Genomic DNA, 22,671 nt, shown 5'->3' with positions numbered 1-22,671 from the left:
CCTGTTCTATTGATCAGGGAAAAAAAAGCAAGTAAAAGCACTTAAAAATAATTCCGATGTTCTCTCTTGCTTGAGTAAGCTAGCAAAATTCAAGCAAAACATCTGCTTGTTTCAAGAGTTTTGTGAAAGATTTTCAAAGCTTGTTCTAGCTGGGGTGGTGTGAGACCTCCTGAGGTTCAGCTTAAGAATCTGACCCTAATGTTTTTCAGTCTCCAGCAATTTCAGGACTCTGTTGCATAAGATCAGTTCCTGACAGCACAGGTCTGGCTTAGGTTAAACAAAACCTCTTATGTTCTTGAAATCATTAAGCTGGTGCTTGAGCCTTATGCAGAGACTGCTAGGTGTAAACAGGTGGATTTGTGCTGCAGGTATAAACATTGCATAGCATCTAGAATAATAGATTATCCCACTTTTTTCTTTTTTCACCTAGTTCTCCCAGCTGATGCGTTAGCAGTTCTTTTTCTGTGGCACATTTTGCTTTTTTAGCTACTATGTATAAAAGAAACTAATCTTTTTTTTTTTTTTTTTTTTTTTTTTTAGTCTGGTCTTACTTTCCAAAAGTCAGCTGTTGCATTCAGCTGTTACTGGGCTCTTTTCATTAAAATAGTTTCTAACTCTTTCTTACATCTACTGACAGGATAAAGACCTTGACCTCTTACCTGCTTGTATGTAAACTTTCTGGTTGACTGCTAGTTTCAAGGGGTAAAAATGCAATTGCAATTTATGTGAGGGGAAAGAACTGTTCTTTGTTCTTCAGATGCAGCAAACCCATGCATGCTTAACAATTACTGCCTTTTGTCATTATTTGTTGCATGGCATAGAAGCTGTAGCTATTTGTTTTGTAATTGAGTAGCATTCACTAGGAAGTCCTAGGTGTTGGTTTGTAATTTGCTTGAATACCCGCAAGCCACGTCACAAGAATACTCAGCATTTCAGTTCCCTGCTTTGTCTTTGCAAAGTAAACATTCTCATTATAGCAGAAATAATGTGGTCCACTTTAAAAAACCCCACAAGTCCAGTGGTTTTTTTAATGGTTATATATACATGATCTTTTTCTGTATCTAATTCAGACATTCTAAACACAAAACATTTTCCCTAGTACTTTTCATTTGCGTCTTCTGTTCAGCAGGCTTATTTGGCCTGAAGTGATAAGAAGGTAATGCTCTGTGTTTGGTAAAAGTTCATTGTTGTTTACACAGATGTTATGTACCTAGTTTTGTGGGTTTTTGTAGGGAAATAATTTTAGGTCAGCAGCAGTGGTTTTTCTGATTGCAGAAATAATCTTTATCCACTAATTCTATATTTGTATTAAGAAACAAGTCAGAAAATACTTAAGAATAGAAGTATGCTAGAAAAGAGGATTTGCATGGCAGGAAGAAATCCTGTGCGCAACAGTCTTTCCCCACTGTCTTAGCAAGTTCAGATTAGAAGGCACAGTTACCAATAGGTATGTATAAAAGCAGTTGGTATCTAAATCCCCAGGGTGACATAGGGTGGCCCCTCAGGAGGACATCTAGTTCAGCCCCCTGCTCAAAGCAGGGTCACCTAGAGCAGGCTGCTCAGCTCATGTCCAGTCAGAGTTTGCATATCCACAAGGATGGAGACTCTGCAATCTCTCTGGGCAACCTATGCCAGCTTGTAATTAAATTACCTTTGTAATTGAACAAAAAAGATAAATATCTTGTGTATATATATCTTGTGTATATATATTATATCTTGTGTAAACATATTGTGTATCTAATTCTTGTGTTCAGAAAGAGCCCACAATCTTTAAAAGACTCCAAGCAACATTAACTTAATTCAGAAGCAACTTCATCCTTGCTGCTTTTTGATACAAATTGAAGAGCCATAAAACCTGATTATGTTTACATCTTAATTAATTTTTGGAGGTTTGCAAGAGATGTGGTTACTGATCACCCAGTGGCATGCTGCTTAATCTGGAAATGTTCCAGCTGTGGTTAATAAACATTTGGCAAGATAGAGCCTACATCTTTATTCTAATAACCTGAAATAATTATAATATACTTATTTTTAACTACTGTTTACTTCATGTTTGTTTACTAAGCATCCTGGTTTGTTTACTTGGAGAGGCAATGTCAGAGGATACAGAGGGCAAGTGGATTGTTCATTTTCCGTACTTGCATAAAAAGTCTGGAGTGGTACAGGTAGATAAAAAGAGCACAAATCTTGATCAGGCAAAGATCAGTTCCAGGGAAAAAAGTATTTGGTTTTTTTGTTTGTCATTCATCATGGATCTTGTCTTTACTAATGAAAATAGATAAATGTGTATAAATAGATAAATGTACATAAATATCGCAGGAAAGTGAGGTGATGATCTGCTGTTTCTGCTGCTGCTGCATCAATTGCCTAATCATAAGTAATAAAATTTTATTAGCAGGCTGGAAATTTTTTTAGGTCTGTAAGTGAGAACAGAAGAGTCTGTGTTTTTTAGTAAGTGTAGCACGGAAGCCAGCTGTTACTTATCAATGACATGATTCAAGCCCTAGCATGTGTGAAAATAAATAAATAAATACTCCCCTTGATTTTTCATCAACAGGCCTGCTTGGTCTCCTCAGACACAAAGTTTATTAACTACTGCAAAGTCCTTCTGTGTGATATAGAGTCTTTCTCTAAGCACTGTCTGTATATAAAGTATAGCCATAGTTGAATAGCTATTTTGTCGATGTCCAAGGTATTTGTTAAGAAAAAACATTGAAGAAATTAAATTCGGTAAGTGCATAGATGTGCTGGATCCCTAATGCCTTGTCAGGGCTTTAGCTCAGCCGTAACCCTTGCAGCACCTGCACTGCTGGAAACTGTCCTTATAGTCACTGATGTGTGTGTAGCTTACACATCAGGGAGAGCTTAACTCTGGTTGAGGTAGTGGTCCTCTTTTGAGAGCTGATGTTGGCTTTACCAAAGTAAGCAGAGTCCAGAAAATGCCTCAGTCCTTTGCTGCTGCCTCTGCAGCCTCAGCAAAAGTGGAGGTGGGATTGCTGGTCTCTGCATGTATCCTGGGCAGCTCAGTAGTAAAATTGCCTATGGCTGATGAGTCCAGGCACTCCCACAAGAGTAAAACGTGTTTATTAAAAATTGCTAAAACAGTTGCACCTTCAAATGTGGGTAGAATGAAGCTTTATGTTTTATTGTAAGTCTGATATGTTATGCCACTCAGAATTGTTTCTTTGAAGGAGTGTTGAGTAAATAAAACTGAGGTGGACCTTAAACTCACTGTAGAGCAAATGCATATTGTTTGAGGTACTAAAGATTTGTTATACCCTTGATGTTCTTGTTGCATATTATAAAGAAGTTCGGCACAAAGCTGCCTGAGCCCAAGGCTTTCTGACTGGTTTGTGACATATCAGAGAATGGACTTAAAAATTCCTGACCCTGCTTTTCTTACCCCATTCTTCCCTGTTATCTTTGCTGAATGATTAGCTGATGACTCATGCCTTGTGCTGAAGGGTGAAGTAATGCTTCCTGAGTTCCTATTTTTAATGTGTTACTTACTGTTTTAAATCCTCTATCTACCTACCCACCTACCTACCTACCTACCTCCCTACCTATCTATCTATCCATATCTTTATCTTTATTTCCTTGTCTATGAAAGGAATCCTATTGAGGTCTTTATGAGCATCCAGAATATTCATTCAATTTTCACGGTTCGGATTTTTTTTCCCTCAGAGTCCTTTGCTGTTTCCTCAGTTGCTTTATGCACATTACTGTATTATGATTAAGCAATACAGAGCTGTAAAAATGTCTGAAAAAAACCCAGAGGCCAGGTCTCAAAAATATTCTCTAGGTTTAGGGATGCCTTTTCTCATAGGAGAGGTTGTTCTTCTAGGCTGCTGGTCCCAGGCTTCTTTCTGTACTATCTGCAAGCAAATACTTGTAAGTAAAGTGAGTTCCAGTTGATGTTTGACAGGGGAAATCCATTTTGTCAGGAAATTAGCACTCTTTGCATGGATTTTTCTCAAATTAAGTTTGGTGAATAAAACTGGCAGAATTAGCAGTTGTAATCATAGATGGTGGCCTCGCATTTTTCATTACCACAGCAGCAGCACAGACTGCAGAGGAACCTTAATCTCCTAGGTCAGTTAAAGCAATGTGATGTAACCAAGCATTGGCCTCACAGCAGCTTAGCAGAGAGCATATGCCTATCACTACCATCTAACCATATCAGCAACTGAGACCGTTTACTGTCCCTCAGAATGTGTCACATGGCAGTTTGGGTTCTCATTACAACATCTGTGATCTGTAGCAGACTGCTGTCTCATACAGATGCCCTGCACATAACACTGTATATGAGGTAATATTATTTAACAGTGTCATCTAGGATAGTAGAATAAAAATGAACACGTAAAATAATGAATATAGTTATTAAAAAATACAGCTACTTACTTTTTTTTTTTAAAAACCACCAAACTGCCATAACAATGTAATATGCTATTATGAAGGGAAAAGCAAATTTGTGAGACTCATTAACCTACATGACATGATTGTTTGAGTAAGAGAGGGGAGTGAAAAATAACAGATTAAGTAACTTTACCAATTAATTAGTCCATGTCTTCTTGTGTGCTTTTTGAAGTACTTCTATCTCATTTTGATTTGGAATTTGTCAGGTTATAAAGGTTGATTCAGTGGCAAAAGTTTTACTGAAGATGAAGAGCATTACAAGGGACAAAGTTCTTTTGACAAAGTGTTGATGATGGTGAACTCCTGGCAAGGAGACAAATGAGAAATTCCTTCTCAGTGTTTAACTGCTATAATGTATCTCTTGAATGAATGCAAGATCACTTCAACTGGTCTTTTACTTTTGAAACTAAATCAAAGTATCCTTCCAGGAAAATCACAATAGGGAGCCTCTTAATTTTGCAATTTGTTTGTCATAAACTACCAGAATGCTAATGTGTATTTTTCCCCCCTCTTGTAGGTGCCTGAGATTATAAGCTCTATTCGACAAGCTGGAAAAATTGCCCGTCAAGAAGAGTTTCAGAATAATCTCTCAGATGTTGAAGACCCTTTTGCCAAAAAGTTTGAGGTGCTCTTCTGTGGACGGGTAACAGTAGCACATAAAAATGCACCTCCAGCACTCATAGATGAATGCATTGAGAAATTCAATCGTGCAAGCTGTACGAAAAATTCAGATTTCAGCTCATCATCCCAACAAAATGAAACTGCTAATAACTTTGGAGGTTTCTCTTTCAGCAGCAAATTACGGTCTGTGTTCCAGCCCTTGGTCAATGAAGAGGAGGAAAAAAGGCCAATTAGGAAATCTTTTTCTCAACCTGGACTTCGTTCCTTTGCTTTTAAGAAGGATTTCCAAGAGGGAAGCCTTAGGAGTAACAGCTTTGTCAGGTCTTTTGAAGAAGATGCAATTTCACTGAACCTAAAAAGTCAACTCATCTATGGACACAGTGTTGTGCAGCCAACTGACATTGCAGAAAACCGGACTATGTTGTTTACGGTAAAGCAAGATTTGCAGCTTCTGGTAGCGTTTTCACATCTTGGAGTTTGGAGTGGCAGACACCAAAGCAGGTGTTCTGACAGATGGCAGTTACTTCTTTGATAACTTAATTGCAATTACCAAAGCTGAACTTAAACTTGCCTGTTAGTGCAAATTGGTTTACATATTCTAAATAAGTTTATATTAAATAGTTTAAAACAGTACTGCCTGAAACCTTGGGCTTCTAAAGAAAGCTTTTAGAAAGTTACTGCAAGTTAGTAGGTGGTTGTGCAATTGCAGAATGGTATGTACACTTATATTAGCTAGTAATAGCAGAAATAAATTTCCAGGGGAACAAATTATCTGTAACTAGAGCAGAAGGACCAAACCATGACTGAGAGCTAGTAGACTTTGTCCCGTGATAAGCAGTTGAATTGATGAAGATGCTCCTGCTGCCAGCACGTTTGTGTAATGGTGTGGTAGTAGTGTAATAGCTTCCTACACTACTCCACACATGCTTCCACTCCTGCCCTGCTTTGATGTGTCTAGCAATGCCCTTGCCTTGATGGGTGAGCAGCAAAACTATTTTCTAAGAACTGAGAAGCAAGCAGGGAGTGTGGTATTTGCTCCTCTTACAAGCCTCATGATAGATAAGCTATGTAACATATTTTACTCAGCTTGTATCTTCTGAGCATGATACAAACCTGGAGCTGATACTGCAATGACTGACTCTCCTAAGGTCATCTTGGATCCATCAGCTGCTGTTGGAGCTGGGCATTCTTAAGGCCAGTAATGGAGTGGAGTGTGTGCAATCATAGCAGGTTTTTTAAAGCAGGGAAGGAAAATCCTTAAGGAGGATTTCCACTGTATTATATCCGTAAAAAGTAGCATGCAGAAAGTGTTGTAATCAGCTATACCTGAATTAAAGCTTCTGTTTGGTTGTGACAGGCTGACATCAAACAGTGAGTGCAAAAAGGTGGAGAGATGTTTCTTCCCTAGTAAAAAGAAAGCCATGTTCACCTTCTTCCCCTGAGCATGTATTTCACATAAAGAATATAGGTACCCTTTGTAATAATAATGACTAATTTTAAATAAATCATTACTCTGTTATTGATTCATGGCACATATTTTAGAAATAGAGAGATTATAGTTGGGCTGGGTAGGTCCAAATCCCCTTACTCCAGTGAGTGCATTTTTAATTTATATTGAATATATGCAAATGTATTAAAATATATTTATATTAAATATATGCAATATATGAGTTGTCTCAAAGACACCTGCAACTTCAGTCTGAATATAATGTCGGTCACCTGCTGGCAGCCACATTTCCGAATTGTGAGGCTTTGCTGATCTGGCTTTGTGTCTTGGGTTGCTTTCTGCCTGGAAAAATATTGTTTAGTATGCACAGCTGTATTCTTTTCCTATTCAGCCAGTCTAAATTCAGCTGAATGTAAGGAAGTGAAGTAACTCTAGTTTGTGCCTTCAGTATCCACAGGCAGCAGCTGATGGCAGAGCTGAGTTTGTTGGTTACCTTTCCCCAGTGTTCAGCTGGTTCTGAGTTAGGGAATGCAGGCAGCATGCTTGAGTCTCATCCGTGTGTGTGGCTACATATGAAACACTTAAAAGTAGCTTAGCATCCAGAGGGGAAAAAAAAATGGCTGTTATATTCTCAGTTACTTACATTTTGCCCAGGACTGAGGAAAAGGTTGGTTGATGCATGACGTGTGAAAAATATTCAGATTAATTATTTGGCAGCTCTCCTCACTTGGTTCAAAGAGTCCTGATCTTCATATCTTCTTCCTGAAGAACCACTTTCCTAGCCCAGTTTCTTAGGATTTGGAGGTGGGGAGGAGGGGGTATTTTGAGGTTTTTCTCCTGGCTGTATATTGGAGGATGAGGGGGAAGAGGTTCATTGGTTTGAGTTTTTTCCCCTTGTTCAGTTGACTTCAAATGATCACTACTGCCCAGGGGCCAAATGTGAAAGAATTATGTGGGACTGAGCAATAAGAAGGAGGCTCTTGCTGCAGAGAGGGGAAGACAGCAGTAATCAGGAGTAGGTGTTGGAAGGAATAGCCCCATGAACAAAGGCAAGATCAGCCCCAGGGACAATACAAGGAAACCAGCAGGCATCTGGGGAGAACCATTGTGAGTGGTTGACGTGAAAGAAGAGGTGGAAGGTGAATGCACAGGACCATTTTTAGATATACAGATGTGGCACATCTGACTTGATCTCTTCCCACATGAGATTTGTCCCTTCCCACTCTCTTAAGAAAGTACAGTTATATTGGTGCTGCTGATGTTTTTTTGTGCATCTTTTGGTATTGGGTACTGATTGAAGCAGGTTTCTCCAAGTCATGCTCATGAGTGGATCTAAATTCCATCTGCCTTCCTAAAATCTGATATGAGATTTGTTTTTAGCAGTCTCTGACATGCTAGAAAATATGAGGAATTTAAATTTTTCTGTTACTATCTCACAAAGATGTTACCAGAATCTGAAAAAATGAAAACAATAGTTTCACCATAAAAAATATACTTTGCCCATCAATACTTAACATCAGCTTTTGACTGTACAAATGGCCTACAGATTAAATTACGTTAGAAAATATAATCCAATAAATTAATTTGTTTTTGAGTTAAGTGCTTTAAATTAAATGTTATATGTGCCATAAATAAATAAAGTTCACAAAAATTATTAAGTAGATTACAGGAAGAAGCACACGCTTGGATTTAAATTTTAAAGCAGCCTTATTGAGTAGCTTCTGTGGCTGTAGTACATTCCAAGACTGCAGAAAATAGGAAGAGGGAGTGTGAGTGTATTTCTCTCAGTGCAAAGTAGGTTACTTGTGATACAATATTGCTCTCATCTGTTTAAACAGTATTTTCTTGTCTCGTTAAACCTCAGTGCCATAATGTGCAGAGCTCTCAATGCCAGATCAGTGTTGTTTCAGTATTCTTTCTGGTAGTAATATGCTAATTGATATAAATATACAGGTAGAAAAAAAAAGAGATCTGTATTTAGGAAACATTTGTATAGTGGGACAAAAGAAAGTGTAATGTTACTTTTTAGCATCTTGCAATTTATTTTGCTCTTTTTAGATTGGCCAGTCTGAAGTTTACCTTATCAGTCCTGACACAAAAAAAGTCGCAATTGAGAAAAGCTTTAAAGAAATATCCTTTTGTTCTCAGGTAAGATTGTAGTGTATTCTTTTTATCTTTTTTTGTTGTTTAAATATTCTCTGCTTGTGAATGCTCATGTAATCCTTGCACTCCACATGGATTCTCTCAACAGCAATTTCAGTGATTGCTATTGAAAAGCTGCTAATTAATCAGTAATTTTATAAAACCATCATTCTTCTTTCATGCTTTGCATTGTGATTTCTGAAATGAAGACTCACTCCTGTGTGCAGTGGATGAATAATATTAGCTAGAAGGAGCACACTGGTCAGGAACAAACTCTTGTTTGAGTCTGCAGTGAGCATGATTCACGGTTGTGTAGATCTTGGGATCTCTGAGCCATATTTTTCAAGAAGTGAGAATGAAAGGAGAAAAATTATATGGAAGAGTTATCTGGAAAATACTTAAAAAATATATTCTTTACAAGAATATAGGTTGCATGTGTTTAAATGAGGACAGTCCTCTGCCATGCAGAGGTAATATATGTGATGCACTGTGGGCGGGGTGTGTCAGAGACTCTTCATTCACTATTAATCCCTTTTTCTTGTGCCACAGAGTGTGCTTCTCTGTCCTTCTGCCTGAGTTTTTTTTGTTTTGCAGGTTTGTTGTATTTTCCATAAATTACTCTATTTTTTAATTTGATGATAATAGCTTTCATCACTGAACATATAGGCACATATTCTGAAAATTTCAGAGTAAAATACATTTTTAATAGGATTTATTAATCTCTGAGTTTGCTGTATGGGTCTTTTGTACTTCATCCATTAAAAACAAAATGAAAAACAAAACAATGTCTGACTTAATTGAAATTAAGGATTCATGAAGTATTAGGTTCTCTAACAGGACAGAATTTTAATGGCCAGATGTCTTTAATGTAGCTCTAACAGGGAAAAGTGACCTACATGTAATGCTATTTTGTTCTTTTCTTCCTGAAAGAAATACAGGTACAAAACATTGAGAGTAGGTATGACTGTTTCACTGCTGTTGTTTCTTTGCTAGGGAATTAGACATGTGGATCACTTTGGGTTCATCTGCAGAGAGTCTTCAGAAAATGGAGGCTTCCACTTTGTTTGCTATGTATTTCAGTGTACAGATGAAGCACTGGTAAGTGAAAGACAAGAATATCCAAATAGAATATTAGGCCCTAAATGTCCTCTATTGCTGTATGCTCTGTATTTTGCTGAATGTCCTCAAATCCTACTCCACTCAGAAATACAAGTATTTCAGAAATGTAACTAATATAGCAGTCTGCAAGATACCTTTCCATTTGTTTTGAGGGCAGAAGTTAAAATCCTCTTTAAAATCCACTAAATCTTCATTTCACAAACTAAGTCAGACCTTATGCCTCTTTCTGGGGAGTGTTTTCTCTTAGGGCACCTGTTCTGAAAATCAGGACTACACTCCTGTGCTCTAAGTAAGACCATAAGACCAGTGCATCACAACTGCAGTAAGCTTTTTGATCATAGACAAGAAAGGGCTTTGAGATAGCGGGTTTTATCATTCATTGGACCACAGTTATAAAATTGGGTGGCCTGGAGGAGACATGAGTTCATGATGAGTTTTATTGTGCTTGTGTGTTTGTGCACAGAGCCGACATAGCAACCAACAGCTTGGGTTTTCAATCATAAGCACATTTCCATGCAAGGGGCAGTATCATTCTAAAAAACTGTTGTGTTTGTGTTAAGGAAAACAGTGGAAGAGTTAAATTCTTTTCTTCTGCATGCTGTTCTTTTCAGGTTGATGAAATCATGATGACATTGAAACAGGCTTTTACTGTGGCTGCTGTACAACAAACTTCCAAGGCACAGCCCCAGCTCTGTGAAGGGTGTCCTATGCAAAGTTTGCATAAACTCTGTGAAAAGATAGAAGGTGAAGTTAAAAGAATTTTCTGGTTGAATATTTTTTCTGGCAGTTTCATTGGTGGACAGTATGTAAAATCCTAAGGAAATTACTGCTTAAAAAGAGCTTGGGACTTGGGGGGAAAGTTGAGAGCCAGGTACTTTTATTTAGAGGACTGTAGTGTCAGGTTTTCTGTAAAGTAATAGGAATTTTCTAACAAGAGGTAAGCTCCTGTATGTGTTTTAGTTGAACTTTTGAAAACTGTTTCCAAGTGTAAACATTACCAAGTTGCAGCTTGTTTGGCTCTTTTAGCCCTATAAATGCAGAAGACTGTAGATAAGGAACCTCTGAAGGACAGATGCTGCAATAGCTAAGACCTGCTCCTATTGAATCCACTTAGAAACTGGCATTATGCTATCACTAAGCAGGAACTGAACAGAATGCTTTTAATATGTGTGTTTGTGGTGTTGATCTCTGCTCCTTCATGGAAACACAGGAATTAGAATTGTAGTTGCTGCCCAGGAACAGACGTTCAAGTCATAAAAATCCTCTTTACATTTCAGCAAATTTCAGTGTTAGATTTTGTTCACTTAAGTTTGGGGTGAATAAAGGGCAACAGCAGCTTGTCAGATCACGTGGCAGTGGCTTGTTGGACTAAAACCTGCCTAGTGTTAATTTGATGAAACTGGAGAACTTCCAAAAGTACTTTCACTCTATTTTGGCTTTCAGCTAGCTGTGATTTTTGGAAAGTTTCTTAAAGGCAAATGTTCCTTAATACCTTCAATCAAGCCATGTTGTTAATCATATTGTCTGCTTCTGAAGGCGATATTCCATGATCAGAAACTGAACTGCACAATATTGTTGATGGCTTGCTGTTTTTCCACAGAAAACAGGAAAGGAATTTAATCTAGGATGAGAACAGAAAAAATAATCTGAATGAAAGGGTAGTCTGCTTTAGACTGTCAATAAATGTTTTCATCAAAAGGCAAAGTAAGATTTTCACTAACAAGCAATAAATTTACTCATTTTCAGAAGGGCCCAGAGCATAGAAATTGGAGAAAATGAAAGGGAATTCTGTTTATACCATAAGCAATATCCAAGCAGCACTGCACAAAACACCAACAAAACAAGTCTGCTAAAATGCAGTAGATTGTGGGTTTGTCTTGTGTGATAATGGAGTCCTCAGCTAAGAGTATAATCCTGGTCTGTGCTCAGTAAATCTCCTCATTGCAGAGTTCATGTCCCTCATTTTAAATACATGAATTTAGTAGTAAATTAACCTAGAGTTCTTTCTAATGCCCTCTTATGAAATCATGGAATGGGCCAGCTCAAATAATTGACAAGCTTTGGCTTAGATTGTCAGCATATTTATGTGATTGATTAATTCTGAAAAATTTGACCCTTTAATTTGTTCATTTTTGTTCCTCTTGGTAGGGTTGCACCCTTCTAAGACTAAACTGGAACTACAAAAGCATCTAACCACACTAAATAACCAGGAACAGGCCTCTGTTTTTGAAGAGGTTCAGGTAAGCTTTGTTTCCTACAAGATTTTAAAGCAGCTGGTGTTTTTTGCTAACATCTGTGTAAAACACAGAAGTAATTTTCATTTTTTGTGAATAATTCATTTTTTGTCCTTAATAGACTGCTAGCCAGCTTGTGCTTTTATTTAATTTGTTTTTCTAGAGCTGTTAAAAACTTATCTTTTGATGAAAATGACTGTTATACTAATTTTTCTTCCCCTAATACTCCTTGCTTTCCATGGAGATGTTGCCTTCTCATTAGGTAAAACTGAACACATTTTTTATGGATGAAGGCAATAACTTGTACTGTGAGGACATTCAAACTGTTACTTGGACCAAAACAAATTTCTGTAATATTCCCCGATGAGAAAATTTCTTGCCTAAAATTTATCCCATATCTTAATTTTTGTCAAATTAACTAAAGAAGTTAAACTTTCAATCTTCTTAATTAAATCTATTTTAGGAAGAGGAAAGCATAGCTGGATTTACAACAGATGATGTGCATTGTAGGAAATGTCACTGGGATTGAATACTGTTGAAGATTAAGAAATGTCAGAATTTTTAAAAAGTAATGTTTCCTTCCTCTTTTGAGTCATTTCAGTCTCTTTGTGTGTTTCCACGTGGCAATTTATTACTCAATACCAAATTTGGAAGTTACCTTGTGGAACCAATTCCATGAGCTGAGTAATGTCTTAGCATAGGACAGCTAGCAGCACTGTTGCCTTTTAGTGTTCTGCACACAGAACACTAAAAGCTTCTTTCTAGTAGTCACAGGAAACTGTTAATTGCTTCTGGTCTGCAAACCATTAACTTGGTAAAACTAAGAGTAAAGTACAAATCTCCTGCCCATCTTTCTCAGCTAACTTTTTCAGTTGGACAGCCTGGAATGTTGCATTCTTGCAGATCCATGTGTTCTTACCATCATTTGCTTTTTTGGGTGGTACTTCTATTACTCTAATGTGCTACCTTGGCATTAATTCATACTGTATCCTCTGCATTATATCAACAGGCTTATGGCAGCATATGTTTTTCAAAAGTTCAGTTTCTGGAATTAAATTACTTAATAAATTGTTTTAAAATCTTCTCTTGAAATAATTGAGATCGAAATAAAATGCAGCATAGATAAATAAGTTCACCTTGTGCACTAATTTATAAAAAACCTATGTAATTTCCCAAAAACTAAATGTCCAGTGTGAAGGATTTCTAGAAGTGTTGTGAATCCTGTCTCTAGAACAGTACGTCATGTGTGCTACCAGCTCAGAACTACAGTGGTTCAGTTTTCTTTATATCAAAAGAAAATTGGCCAAAATATTTTTAAAGCCTTTATTTGCTTGTGGCAGTTTGATATCTGTACAATTGTCCCCTGTCTTAGGCGTAAATTCTGTCCTGTATGAAGTGAGGTCAAGTGCTTTTGTCGCTGTGTTGGTGCTCTGTCTGGGACACTGGTGTCCTCTGGTGGACTGGAGTAGTAGCATTAACAGACTAAACTTGTTCCTAGATTGATGATTTATTACAGTGACAAATGAAAAGTGTAAACATTTGCAAACTGTTGCACAAATGTATAATTACTGTGCTTGTGGTGTTTTCAATTACAGAAATTAAGACCACGAAATGAACAAAAAGAGAATGAGCTGGTTATCTCTCTTTTGAGAAACATGTATGAAGAAAAACAGAAGGACCATGTTCATGTTGGAGAAGCAAAACAGGTAAGTAAACATTCAATTTTAGTTGATGTAAGGAGAAGCCAGGAAAAAATTTTCTATTCCATTTTTATATCTTTCCAAAGGCAAATTTGCATCACTTGTAATTTGAAACTTCAGTGTGTAAGCAGTGGTGAATACTGGGTTTGCTTATGGTTCATAAACTGTTGTCATGTGCCAAAACAGATGTCTCTGATTTTGAGGTCCCTGGTACAGTCTGATTTCAGGCCTAGGAGACAGGCGTGCAAACAAGGCAAACTACTAAATCATTTATTTGTTCTCACTGCAATGAAAATTCAATATATGTGAGAGAATGTATAGTGAATTTGTGATTGCTCTCAGCTGATCTGTGGCATTTGCCATCTCGCTGTCAGTGTTGAGTCAGTAATGACAACACATTGGATTTGGTCATTGATAAAGCTATTATATTTACTCAGGACTGAAAGTTATTTCTTGTGTGCAAACAACCATTTGAAGTGGCCTTAAGATGAGGAGGATTGCTGCAGAAACAGCAGCAGATACTCTCATCCATGTCCAAAGAGATGAGCTACCTTTTATTCTCTATCAGGTTCCATCAGTGTTGTTAAACTATTTATACAGCACAGGTAACATTAGGGATTAGTGGTTTTGGATGCCTTGGTTTGTGAGTAGCTACCTTGAGACAACTCAAGGAGGTTAGTATTTTAAAAAGGATTCCATCCGTTCACTGAAAACTTTCAGTTCCAATTATTTAGACCCTTTTAAAAGTCTTGACTGTCCCTCTACTGTTGGTTGATAATTCCACTGTGATGATTGCTGTCAGCCATTTGTGACATGAACTAGGAAATAAATATATGGAGAGTAATTAGACCTGTGAATAAATTAGGAAAGTAGCAGCAAATCTTCCTTTACTATATTTTCACTTTTGTTAATCTCTTCTCCTTTTATGGCTTACTAGCTAATTATTGACCTTCCTGAGTAAACAGAAGGAAAATTGCCTATTTCACTCTCTGATTTATTGTCTTGGGCATCTCACCAGAAATATGCTTTTAAGATAAAAGCATTTCGGTTGTGGAATAAGAGGAAGAAACATTGCCTGAGGTCCTCTGTCGTCATACCTAAAATATTTTTGTTTGGTGTAATGCTAGCTAGATGGTCAGTCACAAACAGCTTGGAAATAGGGATATACAAAGCAAGACAAAATCTTTAGGTATGAAGTATTGAAATATATCTTCAATGATTTGAAAATTTATAAGGCCTGCTGCAATCTGTTTGCTAAGTTCCTGAAACCAAATTGGTGAATACAACACTTGCAAAGATGCCAGCGTTCTAAGAGAAGAACTGACTTCCCCATAATCTATCATTTGTCTCAGCATAACATTTTATATTGACTCTGATAATTTATCTCCAGGCCTGTGTAATACTAGATACCTTTGAACACATACTGTTATTTGTCTCAGCAATCATTAACCCATGACACCCTGATGTTCCTGTTCCCTTCTGTTCTGTGTATTCACTTTCATGCTTTTCATTGCCTTTTAAAAAAAAAATATTTAAATCAGGGGAGAAAAAAGATGAAATGTTATACTAGTACATGGATGATGTTTAACAAAAACACTTTAAAATAAGTGTTTTTTCATAAGAATGTAATAGCAAGCAGCATCTGATTTACCCTTGGAGAATAAAATGAGGGAAGGTGTCATAGTTTAGGAATGGTGCTCTCCATTCAGTGCCCCCACCAAGACTCTCCAACCCAGGCTCCTACAGTGGTGGGATGGAGAGTACAGTTGGAGGCACAAAAGGCAAAGATCACAGGCTGAGATAAGAACAATTTACTGGAAACAGCAATGAGGTAAGAAAATGACCAGTAATATCAGCAATACTAGTCACAGAGTGTACAAGAAAAGAAATTATTCACGCAGAATCGACCCCCCAATGATAGACAGTGCTGCAGTGCTCCCTCCTGACACATTTTTTTGACTGGAAGGAGCCCCTTTTCTCTGAAGAGAGACCCCTACCTCCAGCAATGGCAGATGATGTAAAATATCCTTCAGTTCCTGGCCATGCCCCCTCCTGGCTACTACAAAAATTAACCTTGGCCTGGCATAACCAGAACAGAAGTTAAAAAGAAAATACAGGAGCCTATAAAGTTGTCATACTGGAAAGAGAATGTTTTAAAATTACATCTGGGCTTGACAGTTTGGTGATGGTTAATAACATATCATTCACCTGCCCAGTAGCAATTGCACAAATCAAGCATTCAGATCTCTGAATTTAGGGACTAGTAGAGAGGGCTGTGGTGCCTGTCAGCTTCAAGATGAACCTCCCAAAACAGCCTTGAAAACTGAGCTCTGGTTTCTACTGCAGGTATTGGGTTTGGATGGTAATATTTGTATCATAATATTGGTTTTTTGTTTGCTACGTTAGTATTCACCAGCACTAAAAATGGACTGAAATATTTATTTTAGAAGCAAAACTCTCAAATGGCTGTTAGCTTTAAGGTGAAAATGTTTCTACTGGTGAAATATATAGGAGATAGATTGTTACTCATCTTCCTGGCATAACGGAGAAAGTTGAGAGTTTCTGTTAATGATGAGAATTTGATTCATTTCTTCATTGAAGAAAAGGGAATCCATAAGAAATCTCTAATCTGTTACACTTAAACGTTTAGAATTTGTACAATTCTACATTGGTATAAATGAAAATTTATCAATAGAAGTGTAAATCCATATTAAAGTGGCACTTCTTCTGAAGCATGTTAGTTCACTCAACACATTTCCTAAGAGATTTCCTGTCCTTATTTTTGGATAGTTTGTTAAACTTCAGTAAAAGTATCACTAGTGAAAAATTCATGACAACCTGAGGACACCAGGAAAAACTATTGGTACAGGTTATAGAAGTCTTCAAACAGTTCACTGAGATTTTCTCCGTGCTGTTAAGTATTTTGCATTTCTGTTTTTAAACACTTGCAGGCTTCACAACCTCCTGCTGAGAATGCTGTAAATGAAGTGTCCAGCAGTGCTTCGAGATTCAGATTAGACATGTTAAAGAACAAAGCAAAAAGGTCTCTTACAGAATCTTTTGAAAGTATTTTATCACGTGTAAGTATCTTCATGTTTATTGTCTTTGAATAGAATGTTATTGCATTGTTTATTTGATAGAAAAGTCTTATTTGTTAGCATTCCAGGCCTTGGCCCAAAGGTTATTAAAGTCACAGTGACAAAAATATTTGAGTGTACATTTTAGAAGACAGAAAAAGCAAGGCTTTGGAAGAGAGAATACCAAGCCCTGGATAAAGTGAACTAATTACAAGATGAGAAGGTGTGAATATAGGCATTTTAAAAAATTAATATGAAGATTAATATGATTACTTATAAAAAGAAACAATTGGTTTATTTCTCTTTTGGATTTAAAAAATTAAACCAGTAATTATAATTGTTCACTTCTCTTTATGTGGAAGGAAACTACTAAGGAGCTGACTAAGCATTCCTTATGAGATGTGTTTATTAGTGACACCGAACTGATTAATAGTGGGATATCTGAACTTTTTAATTCTGTAGATTATTTAAAGGTGAGAAATGTAAAGAATGGCATTAAGAACATGAAGGCATCTATGCAATATTACATCTGGTAAAATTCTCTGTAGGCAGTGTCTGGAAGTACTAATTAGTGGAAAAAACTTCAGCTTCTATGTGATAGTGATTCCTTTCCAACCTAGTTAATTCTGTGATTCTGTGAAAATATTTATCATGAACAGATCACTGAAATTAGCTACTGAAGTAAACAGCAACAGTTTGAAATTAAATCAGATGTCAAGTTTAATAATGATTTAAATCTATGGAGTGTCTTCTCATTCAAATAGCCTTCATTCTGCACCTCATGAGAAAAGTCTGAGGAAAACAGAGGAAAAAAGTAGGAGGCTTGGAAGGACTTCTGCTTGACAAAGGATTAAAAAAAATCAGACCTTCTCCCTTAAAACAAAAGAGTTGTGACAGAATGCCAAATAACAAATAGGAACAGAAATTGGATGGTTACATTGAAGCAATATCTAGTACAATTTATTAGTTCACAGACGAGCAACTCGTAGTGACAAAACTAGGTTTTCAAAGCTTGCTTCAGGCATCATATCTAACCTCTTCTCTTAAGACAAATGATAACAAAAGAAAGGTTTTCCTGTTACAATTGTACATATAGAGATGCTTTTGAGTTTTGTATCTCCTCTTGTTACTTCCCAGACGGCATTTCTAAAATTCACCTCTATAAAATCCTACTGCAGCTGTGCTCAGGATATGAAATATGTTAGTGTTGTTATATTAGCTGTAGTATTGTTCTAATTTTTTTCAGTTTGTTCTGACTGGTATAAGCTGCCTTCATGTAAGCATAGCTGTGCACTGGTTGCATTTTCACTGGCATTGCTGTTTTGATGGAAACTCTTGATTTTTATCAGATCTGGAGCCAGAAGTTTTGGCTGAACTAGAGAGATAGTCATTGTTGTGAATAATGACAACATTTTATATTTTACCTGGAATAAAACTTGAAAGAGAAGATGAGGTTTAACTTCAGAACATTAAAAAATTATATGATTTAAGGTTAGGAAGATACGAGTTCCATAATTGTGTTAGCACATCAGAATTCTTCCGATATTTTTTTCTTGGTTACACAAAAAACATTATTCAAACAAATGATATAAAAATATTGTTCACAGATTCTACAGAAATATTTATGCTTTCTGATTTGTACTTAATGGTAATACCAGAAATTATGTTGTCCTGTGTATTAAATTTATATGGCTTTAGTCCTTTGTAAAAGGCATCCTTTTCATTTTTCTCTATCTTTGTAAGTACCTAATACAGCAAGTACTTTAACAGTAGTTCTAATACTCATGAAGTATGTGGTTATGTACATATCATGGAAAGCACATCATTGCCCATGAGAATTCCTTAATTCCACAGGATCCTTCAAGTTTACAGAGCCTATCCTGAATGAGGCTTCTGTTTCCCATAGGGAAAAAGGGTATTTTTAGGCATTTCAGGAAATTAAATTTGATACTGTCTGTGAAAATTGCAGATCCCAACTGTGCTATCCAAATCTCTTTGGTGTGCCCTATAAATGACAAACTTAACTACTGATGTGCTTTATTTCAACAGGGCAGTAAAGCCAGAGGTCCACTGGACAGGTCTGGTTCTGTGGATTTGGACAGCTCTATGTCCAGTACCTTAAGCAGCACAAGTAAAGTAAGTAAAGCCTGGGATAATTGTACATATTTAGACACTTCAAAAAATATTCCCTGAAACAACTAAGCAAGTATGAAATATGGTCAGATGTGAAATGTTTCAAGTTGCTTTTAGGCTTTTCATTCTATTCCCTGTGTTATAAACCAGAGAAGTGTTACTGAATTAGAAATGCCTTGTACTATATGTAACATATATTTTGTATGAATATGTGAAATAAAATATTATATAAAATCATCTGAATTTTACAACAGTGTGCAGCAAAACAAGTGCTATAATGACCATGCTCCTGATCCTAGTCTGACTGATTTTAGCCCTGAAAGTTCATACCATGAATGCAGGACTGTATTAAAAGAAACATAAAACTAAAGCAGGAAGTAATTTCCCTGTTTGTGTGGTTAGAAAACTTTTAGTCTGTATAAAACAATACAAACCAAAAGCATGGAAGAAGCCAGTCTTCTTCCCTGGAGGCGGCATAGCACTCTGCAGGCTTAGATATACAGCTATTGATTCTGCTGTAATTCCTGCTCACCTGCAGACTCCTGACGCCATGTAAACAAGAGTCTGCTCTTTCTGCTTTTGTTTTTGAAAGATTGGCTGATTCTGCAGGAAACCCACAAGGTGAGGAATAAAGAAAATGCATGGCTTGGGATTGAAACAGGCATTTAGTCATAGGCTTAAATTCTTTGTAATCTACAGGTAGACAAGAGGAATATTATATGGTTAGATTGAGTTGCTAAAGATACAGCATTCTGCAATGCCACCCTTTTCACTGTTAGCCTAACATCACCATTTTGTTCTGACCCTATTTCTTTTGAGTTGTAGTCAACATACTATAAAATACAATTACTCTCAAAATTACTCAAAATTTTCTCTGCAAAATAAAGACTCTGCTTTGTTGGCCTAAGTGATGAATAACAAGGACATAAAGCATCAAACATATTTCTTTGACCTAGCTTGATAAAAATGCGTGTGTTTGAAGCAGTTATCTGTGGGATGTGAATAATGACATGGTACTGCAATCTCAGAGATGGATTCTAAGCCCATATATTGATAACCTTATTTCTTGCACTGCTAGGAGCCACCATTGTGTGAAAAGGAAAAAGACAGACTTCCTACGCTTCCTGCAGAAAATGCTGTCAAGACCAGTGGATCGCTGGATGATCTCTGCAGCAACACAGAAGATTTCTCTCTGGAGCAGTCTGTTACAGTGCCCCAGCAGAGCTTTCGGAGGCGAGCAAACACACTGAGCCATTTACCGAGTGAGAGCCGGGAATCTCTGGGGCCTGCCGAAACATCGCCATCTGTTCCTCAGAGGAAACTTATGAGGTATCACTCAGTGAGCACAGAGACTCCTCACCAAAGAAAGTAAGCCTTATTAAAAGCAGGCTATGATTTTGTTTGTTAAGGGCATATTTGGGGATGATAATTGCATACCAGGTATGTCCTCTTAATGGATAAGAGATGCAGTGTGTCACTCCGTGGAGGTTTGTAGGTATTCTTTTTGAAAACACCTTTAGCGCTGGGTGCTTCCCAGGAGAAAGAAGACATGAGGTGTGTAGTTCCACAGTATATGTCACAAACTACTTGATACAGTTATATTTGTCCAAACAATCATTTTTGTTGTTTTGATATGTGAGTATAAATAAATGCTACTTCTTGTTTTCTATTTACAGAGAAAAATCCAGTAGCCTCTGTGATCCTGAAAACCTTACTAGTTGGTGATTTCATATGTAGCTTTGAAATAGCACACCAAAGTGACTTAAAGTGCCTAGTTATTGGTAGAGATGAGGCTCCTGTCTAGCTTTTCAGTGAGCCTGTCTAGATTTTACTCACAAAAACAAACCATTACTTGCTTTAATATGAATACTCTTCAAGCTGTCCTCCTTCAAAGGCCTGCCTCTGCATCGCTAGTCCCCTCTTAACTTTATGGCAGTTTTCTCCCTCCCTTCTATCTGGCTTTTTCCAATTATTGTTGAAATACTTGTGTATTTCACTTTTCATTATTGGAACTCTTGATCATATGCCTGACTTTCTGATCGAAATCATGGGGAAGCACGTATAAGGAAAAAGAAATGGGGGTGTTAGTGCCATTTTTTGGTGAGTTATAATTGGTCATATTCTGAAATGCCTTGCTGAAGCCTGTAAATGTGAATTTGGAGCTTTGCTGACTGAGTTAAAAAAAAGTTAGTGTTCTTATAGTTACTGCATTAACTGTGAAAAACATAGGAAATGTCTCATTTACATATGCCAGCTCCCTTTCAAAGATTAGAGAAGGGATTTCATTTTTTTTTCCCTCCTTTCCTTTCTTTCTGTGTTGTTCTCTGTGCTACCTCAACTCCATCGCTCTGGTTGGAATCCGCACTATATGGTGTGAACGAATCTGTCGGCAAATCTAAAAGTTCTTCTGGTCAACTTGCACGTTCTCCTACTCTAGCTCGTCTTAATCCCTCGGCCTCTTCACCCAACTTCCTAAAATATCTAAGGCATAATTCAAGTGGAGAAACAAGTGGGCATTTTGCACAAAAAAGGTGAGCTAGTAGCTGCAAATAGTTTGGGCTAGTGTTTGTTTTCCTATGTCGTAAATATGAAACTCTATAGCACAAATAATTGAAACAATTTAGTATAGACCAAAGGTGGTAGATTTTTGTGGGAGAGGAAGTTCGTTGACTGCTCCACCACTGAATGTAGAGCTGGTACTTACATAATTTACTGTTTTAATCAATCAAATTCTTTCAGACACTGGCTCTTTCTTTAGAGCCAGTTGTTCCAAACCAGTTTGTTGTTATGCAGCAGACAGCAGCACTCCTTAAATTGTGTGAGGGATAAGTTGCCAAGAACCTGAGAGCTCACTCTGTTTGTCCTTCCTGAAGCATTTGGTTCTGTCCTTTGTTAATGGCAACACAAAAACATACTACTTTTCTTTTGTGCCTGATATTAAAGGCAAGTAGTTACATGGGGCAAGAAGCACCAGGAATATGGAGAGCTGATAGGAAAAAAACTCTCCACATACAACCCCACCACCATCCCCACTCCTCACAAAACAAAGCCCCAAGAACAAACAAACAAAAACCCCAAACCATCAACCCATCATTTGTCTTGATTACTTGCAGCAGTATCAAATTATACTTTTCAAATTATACTTTTTGCCTTCTTTCTTAGAATTAAAATACCTAGAGAGAGCATTGAAGAAAAGGACATTAACATTTGTTTCTCTGAGAACCTGAAACTGAGTGGCTCCCTAAAAATTATAAAGTGTGTAACTCTTTCTTAACCCCTTGAGCTAAAACTGCTTATTTCAGCTCAAAAGGCTAATGAGACCAAATGTCCTCAGAAGCACTGTCAACAGTCACTGGCCATTGGCAAGCAATTTTTATTGCTGTTGCTGTTTATTTTTTGGGTTTTTTCTCGTATGTGAAAGTTTCCTGTTTCTCCAAGGTGCTGATTTTTCTAAACCTAAGAAAATACTCAGCTGAGGATGCTGCTTCACCACTTTCTTCAGTTGTACTTGCTGAGTGCTAACTAGAATCTCTTAATTCAGCTTTATCTCAGAAGTATGACACAGCTCAAGGCAGGAAATCCAAGTCTGCAGAATCACTCTTCAATTTAGTAAGACTTACTTGAATCCTGAAGGTTAAATTCTCAGAGCAATTTTTTCCAAGTGATTTGGTAATGATTCTGTACACACAGCTGCAACTTCTCCTTTCCTTTCCCTGTCTCTTAAGGGTATGCCATATTGAACATCTAAGCAGCAACACTGAAAATGGAAATTGATAGGGGTG

The 22,671-nt window shown here is 37.1% G+C and overlaps 1 protein-coding gene across 2 annotated transcripts in view; it reads left to right on the top strand.

The window, feature by feature from the left end:
* Positions 1-22,671, top strand: part of TBC1D1 (TBC1 domain family member 1) — a 100,935-nt gene that overhangs the window by 41,720 nt on the left and 36,544 nt on the right. The window contains exons 3-12 of one of the 2 annotated variants that reach the window (XM_041403089.1): positions 4,934-5,467; positions 8,543-8,632; positions 9,620-9,724; positions 10,357-10,489; positions 11,894-11,985; positions 13,575-13,685; positions 16,631-16,759; positions 18,806-18,892; positions 19,968-20,257; positions 21,292-21,420. In XM_041403089.1, coding sequence (XP_041259023.1) covers positions 4,934-5,467; positions 8,543-8,632; positions 9,620-9,724; positions 10,357-10,489; positions 11,894-11,985; positions 13,575-13,685; positions 16,631-16,759; positions 18,806-18,892; positions 19,968-20,257; positions 21,292-21,420 — 1,700 coding nt within the window. Of the gene's footprint in view, positions 1-4,933; positions 5,468-8,542; positions 8,633-9,619; positions 9,725-10,356; positions 10,490-11,893; positions 11,986-13,574; positions 13,686-16,630; positions 16,760-18,805; positions 18,893-19,967; positions 20,258-21,291; positions 21,421-22,671 lie in introns of those variants that run through there. The other variant, XM_041403088.1, reaches the window with a different exon arrangement.

Source organism: Onychostruthus taczanowskii, unplaced genomic scaffold, assembly GCF_017590055.1.
Source record: "Onychostruthus taczanowskii isolate IOZ18803 unplaced genomic scaffold, ASM1759005v1 scaffold2, whole genome shotgun sequence".
Classification (NCBI taxonomy): domain Eukaryota; kingdom Metazoa; phylum Chordata; class Aves; order Passeriformes; family Passeridae; genus Onychostruthus; species Onychostruthus taczanowskii.
The sequence above is the reverse complement of the archived record's forward strand: the minus strand, read 5'-3'. Positions and strand labels throughout refer to the sequence as shown.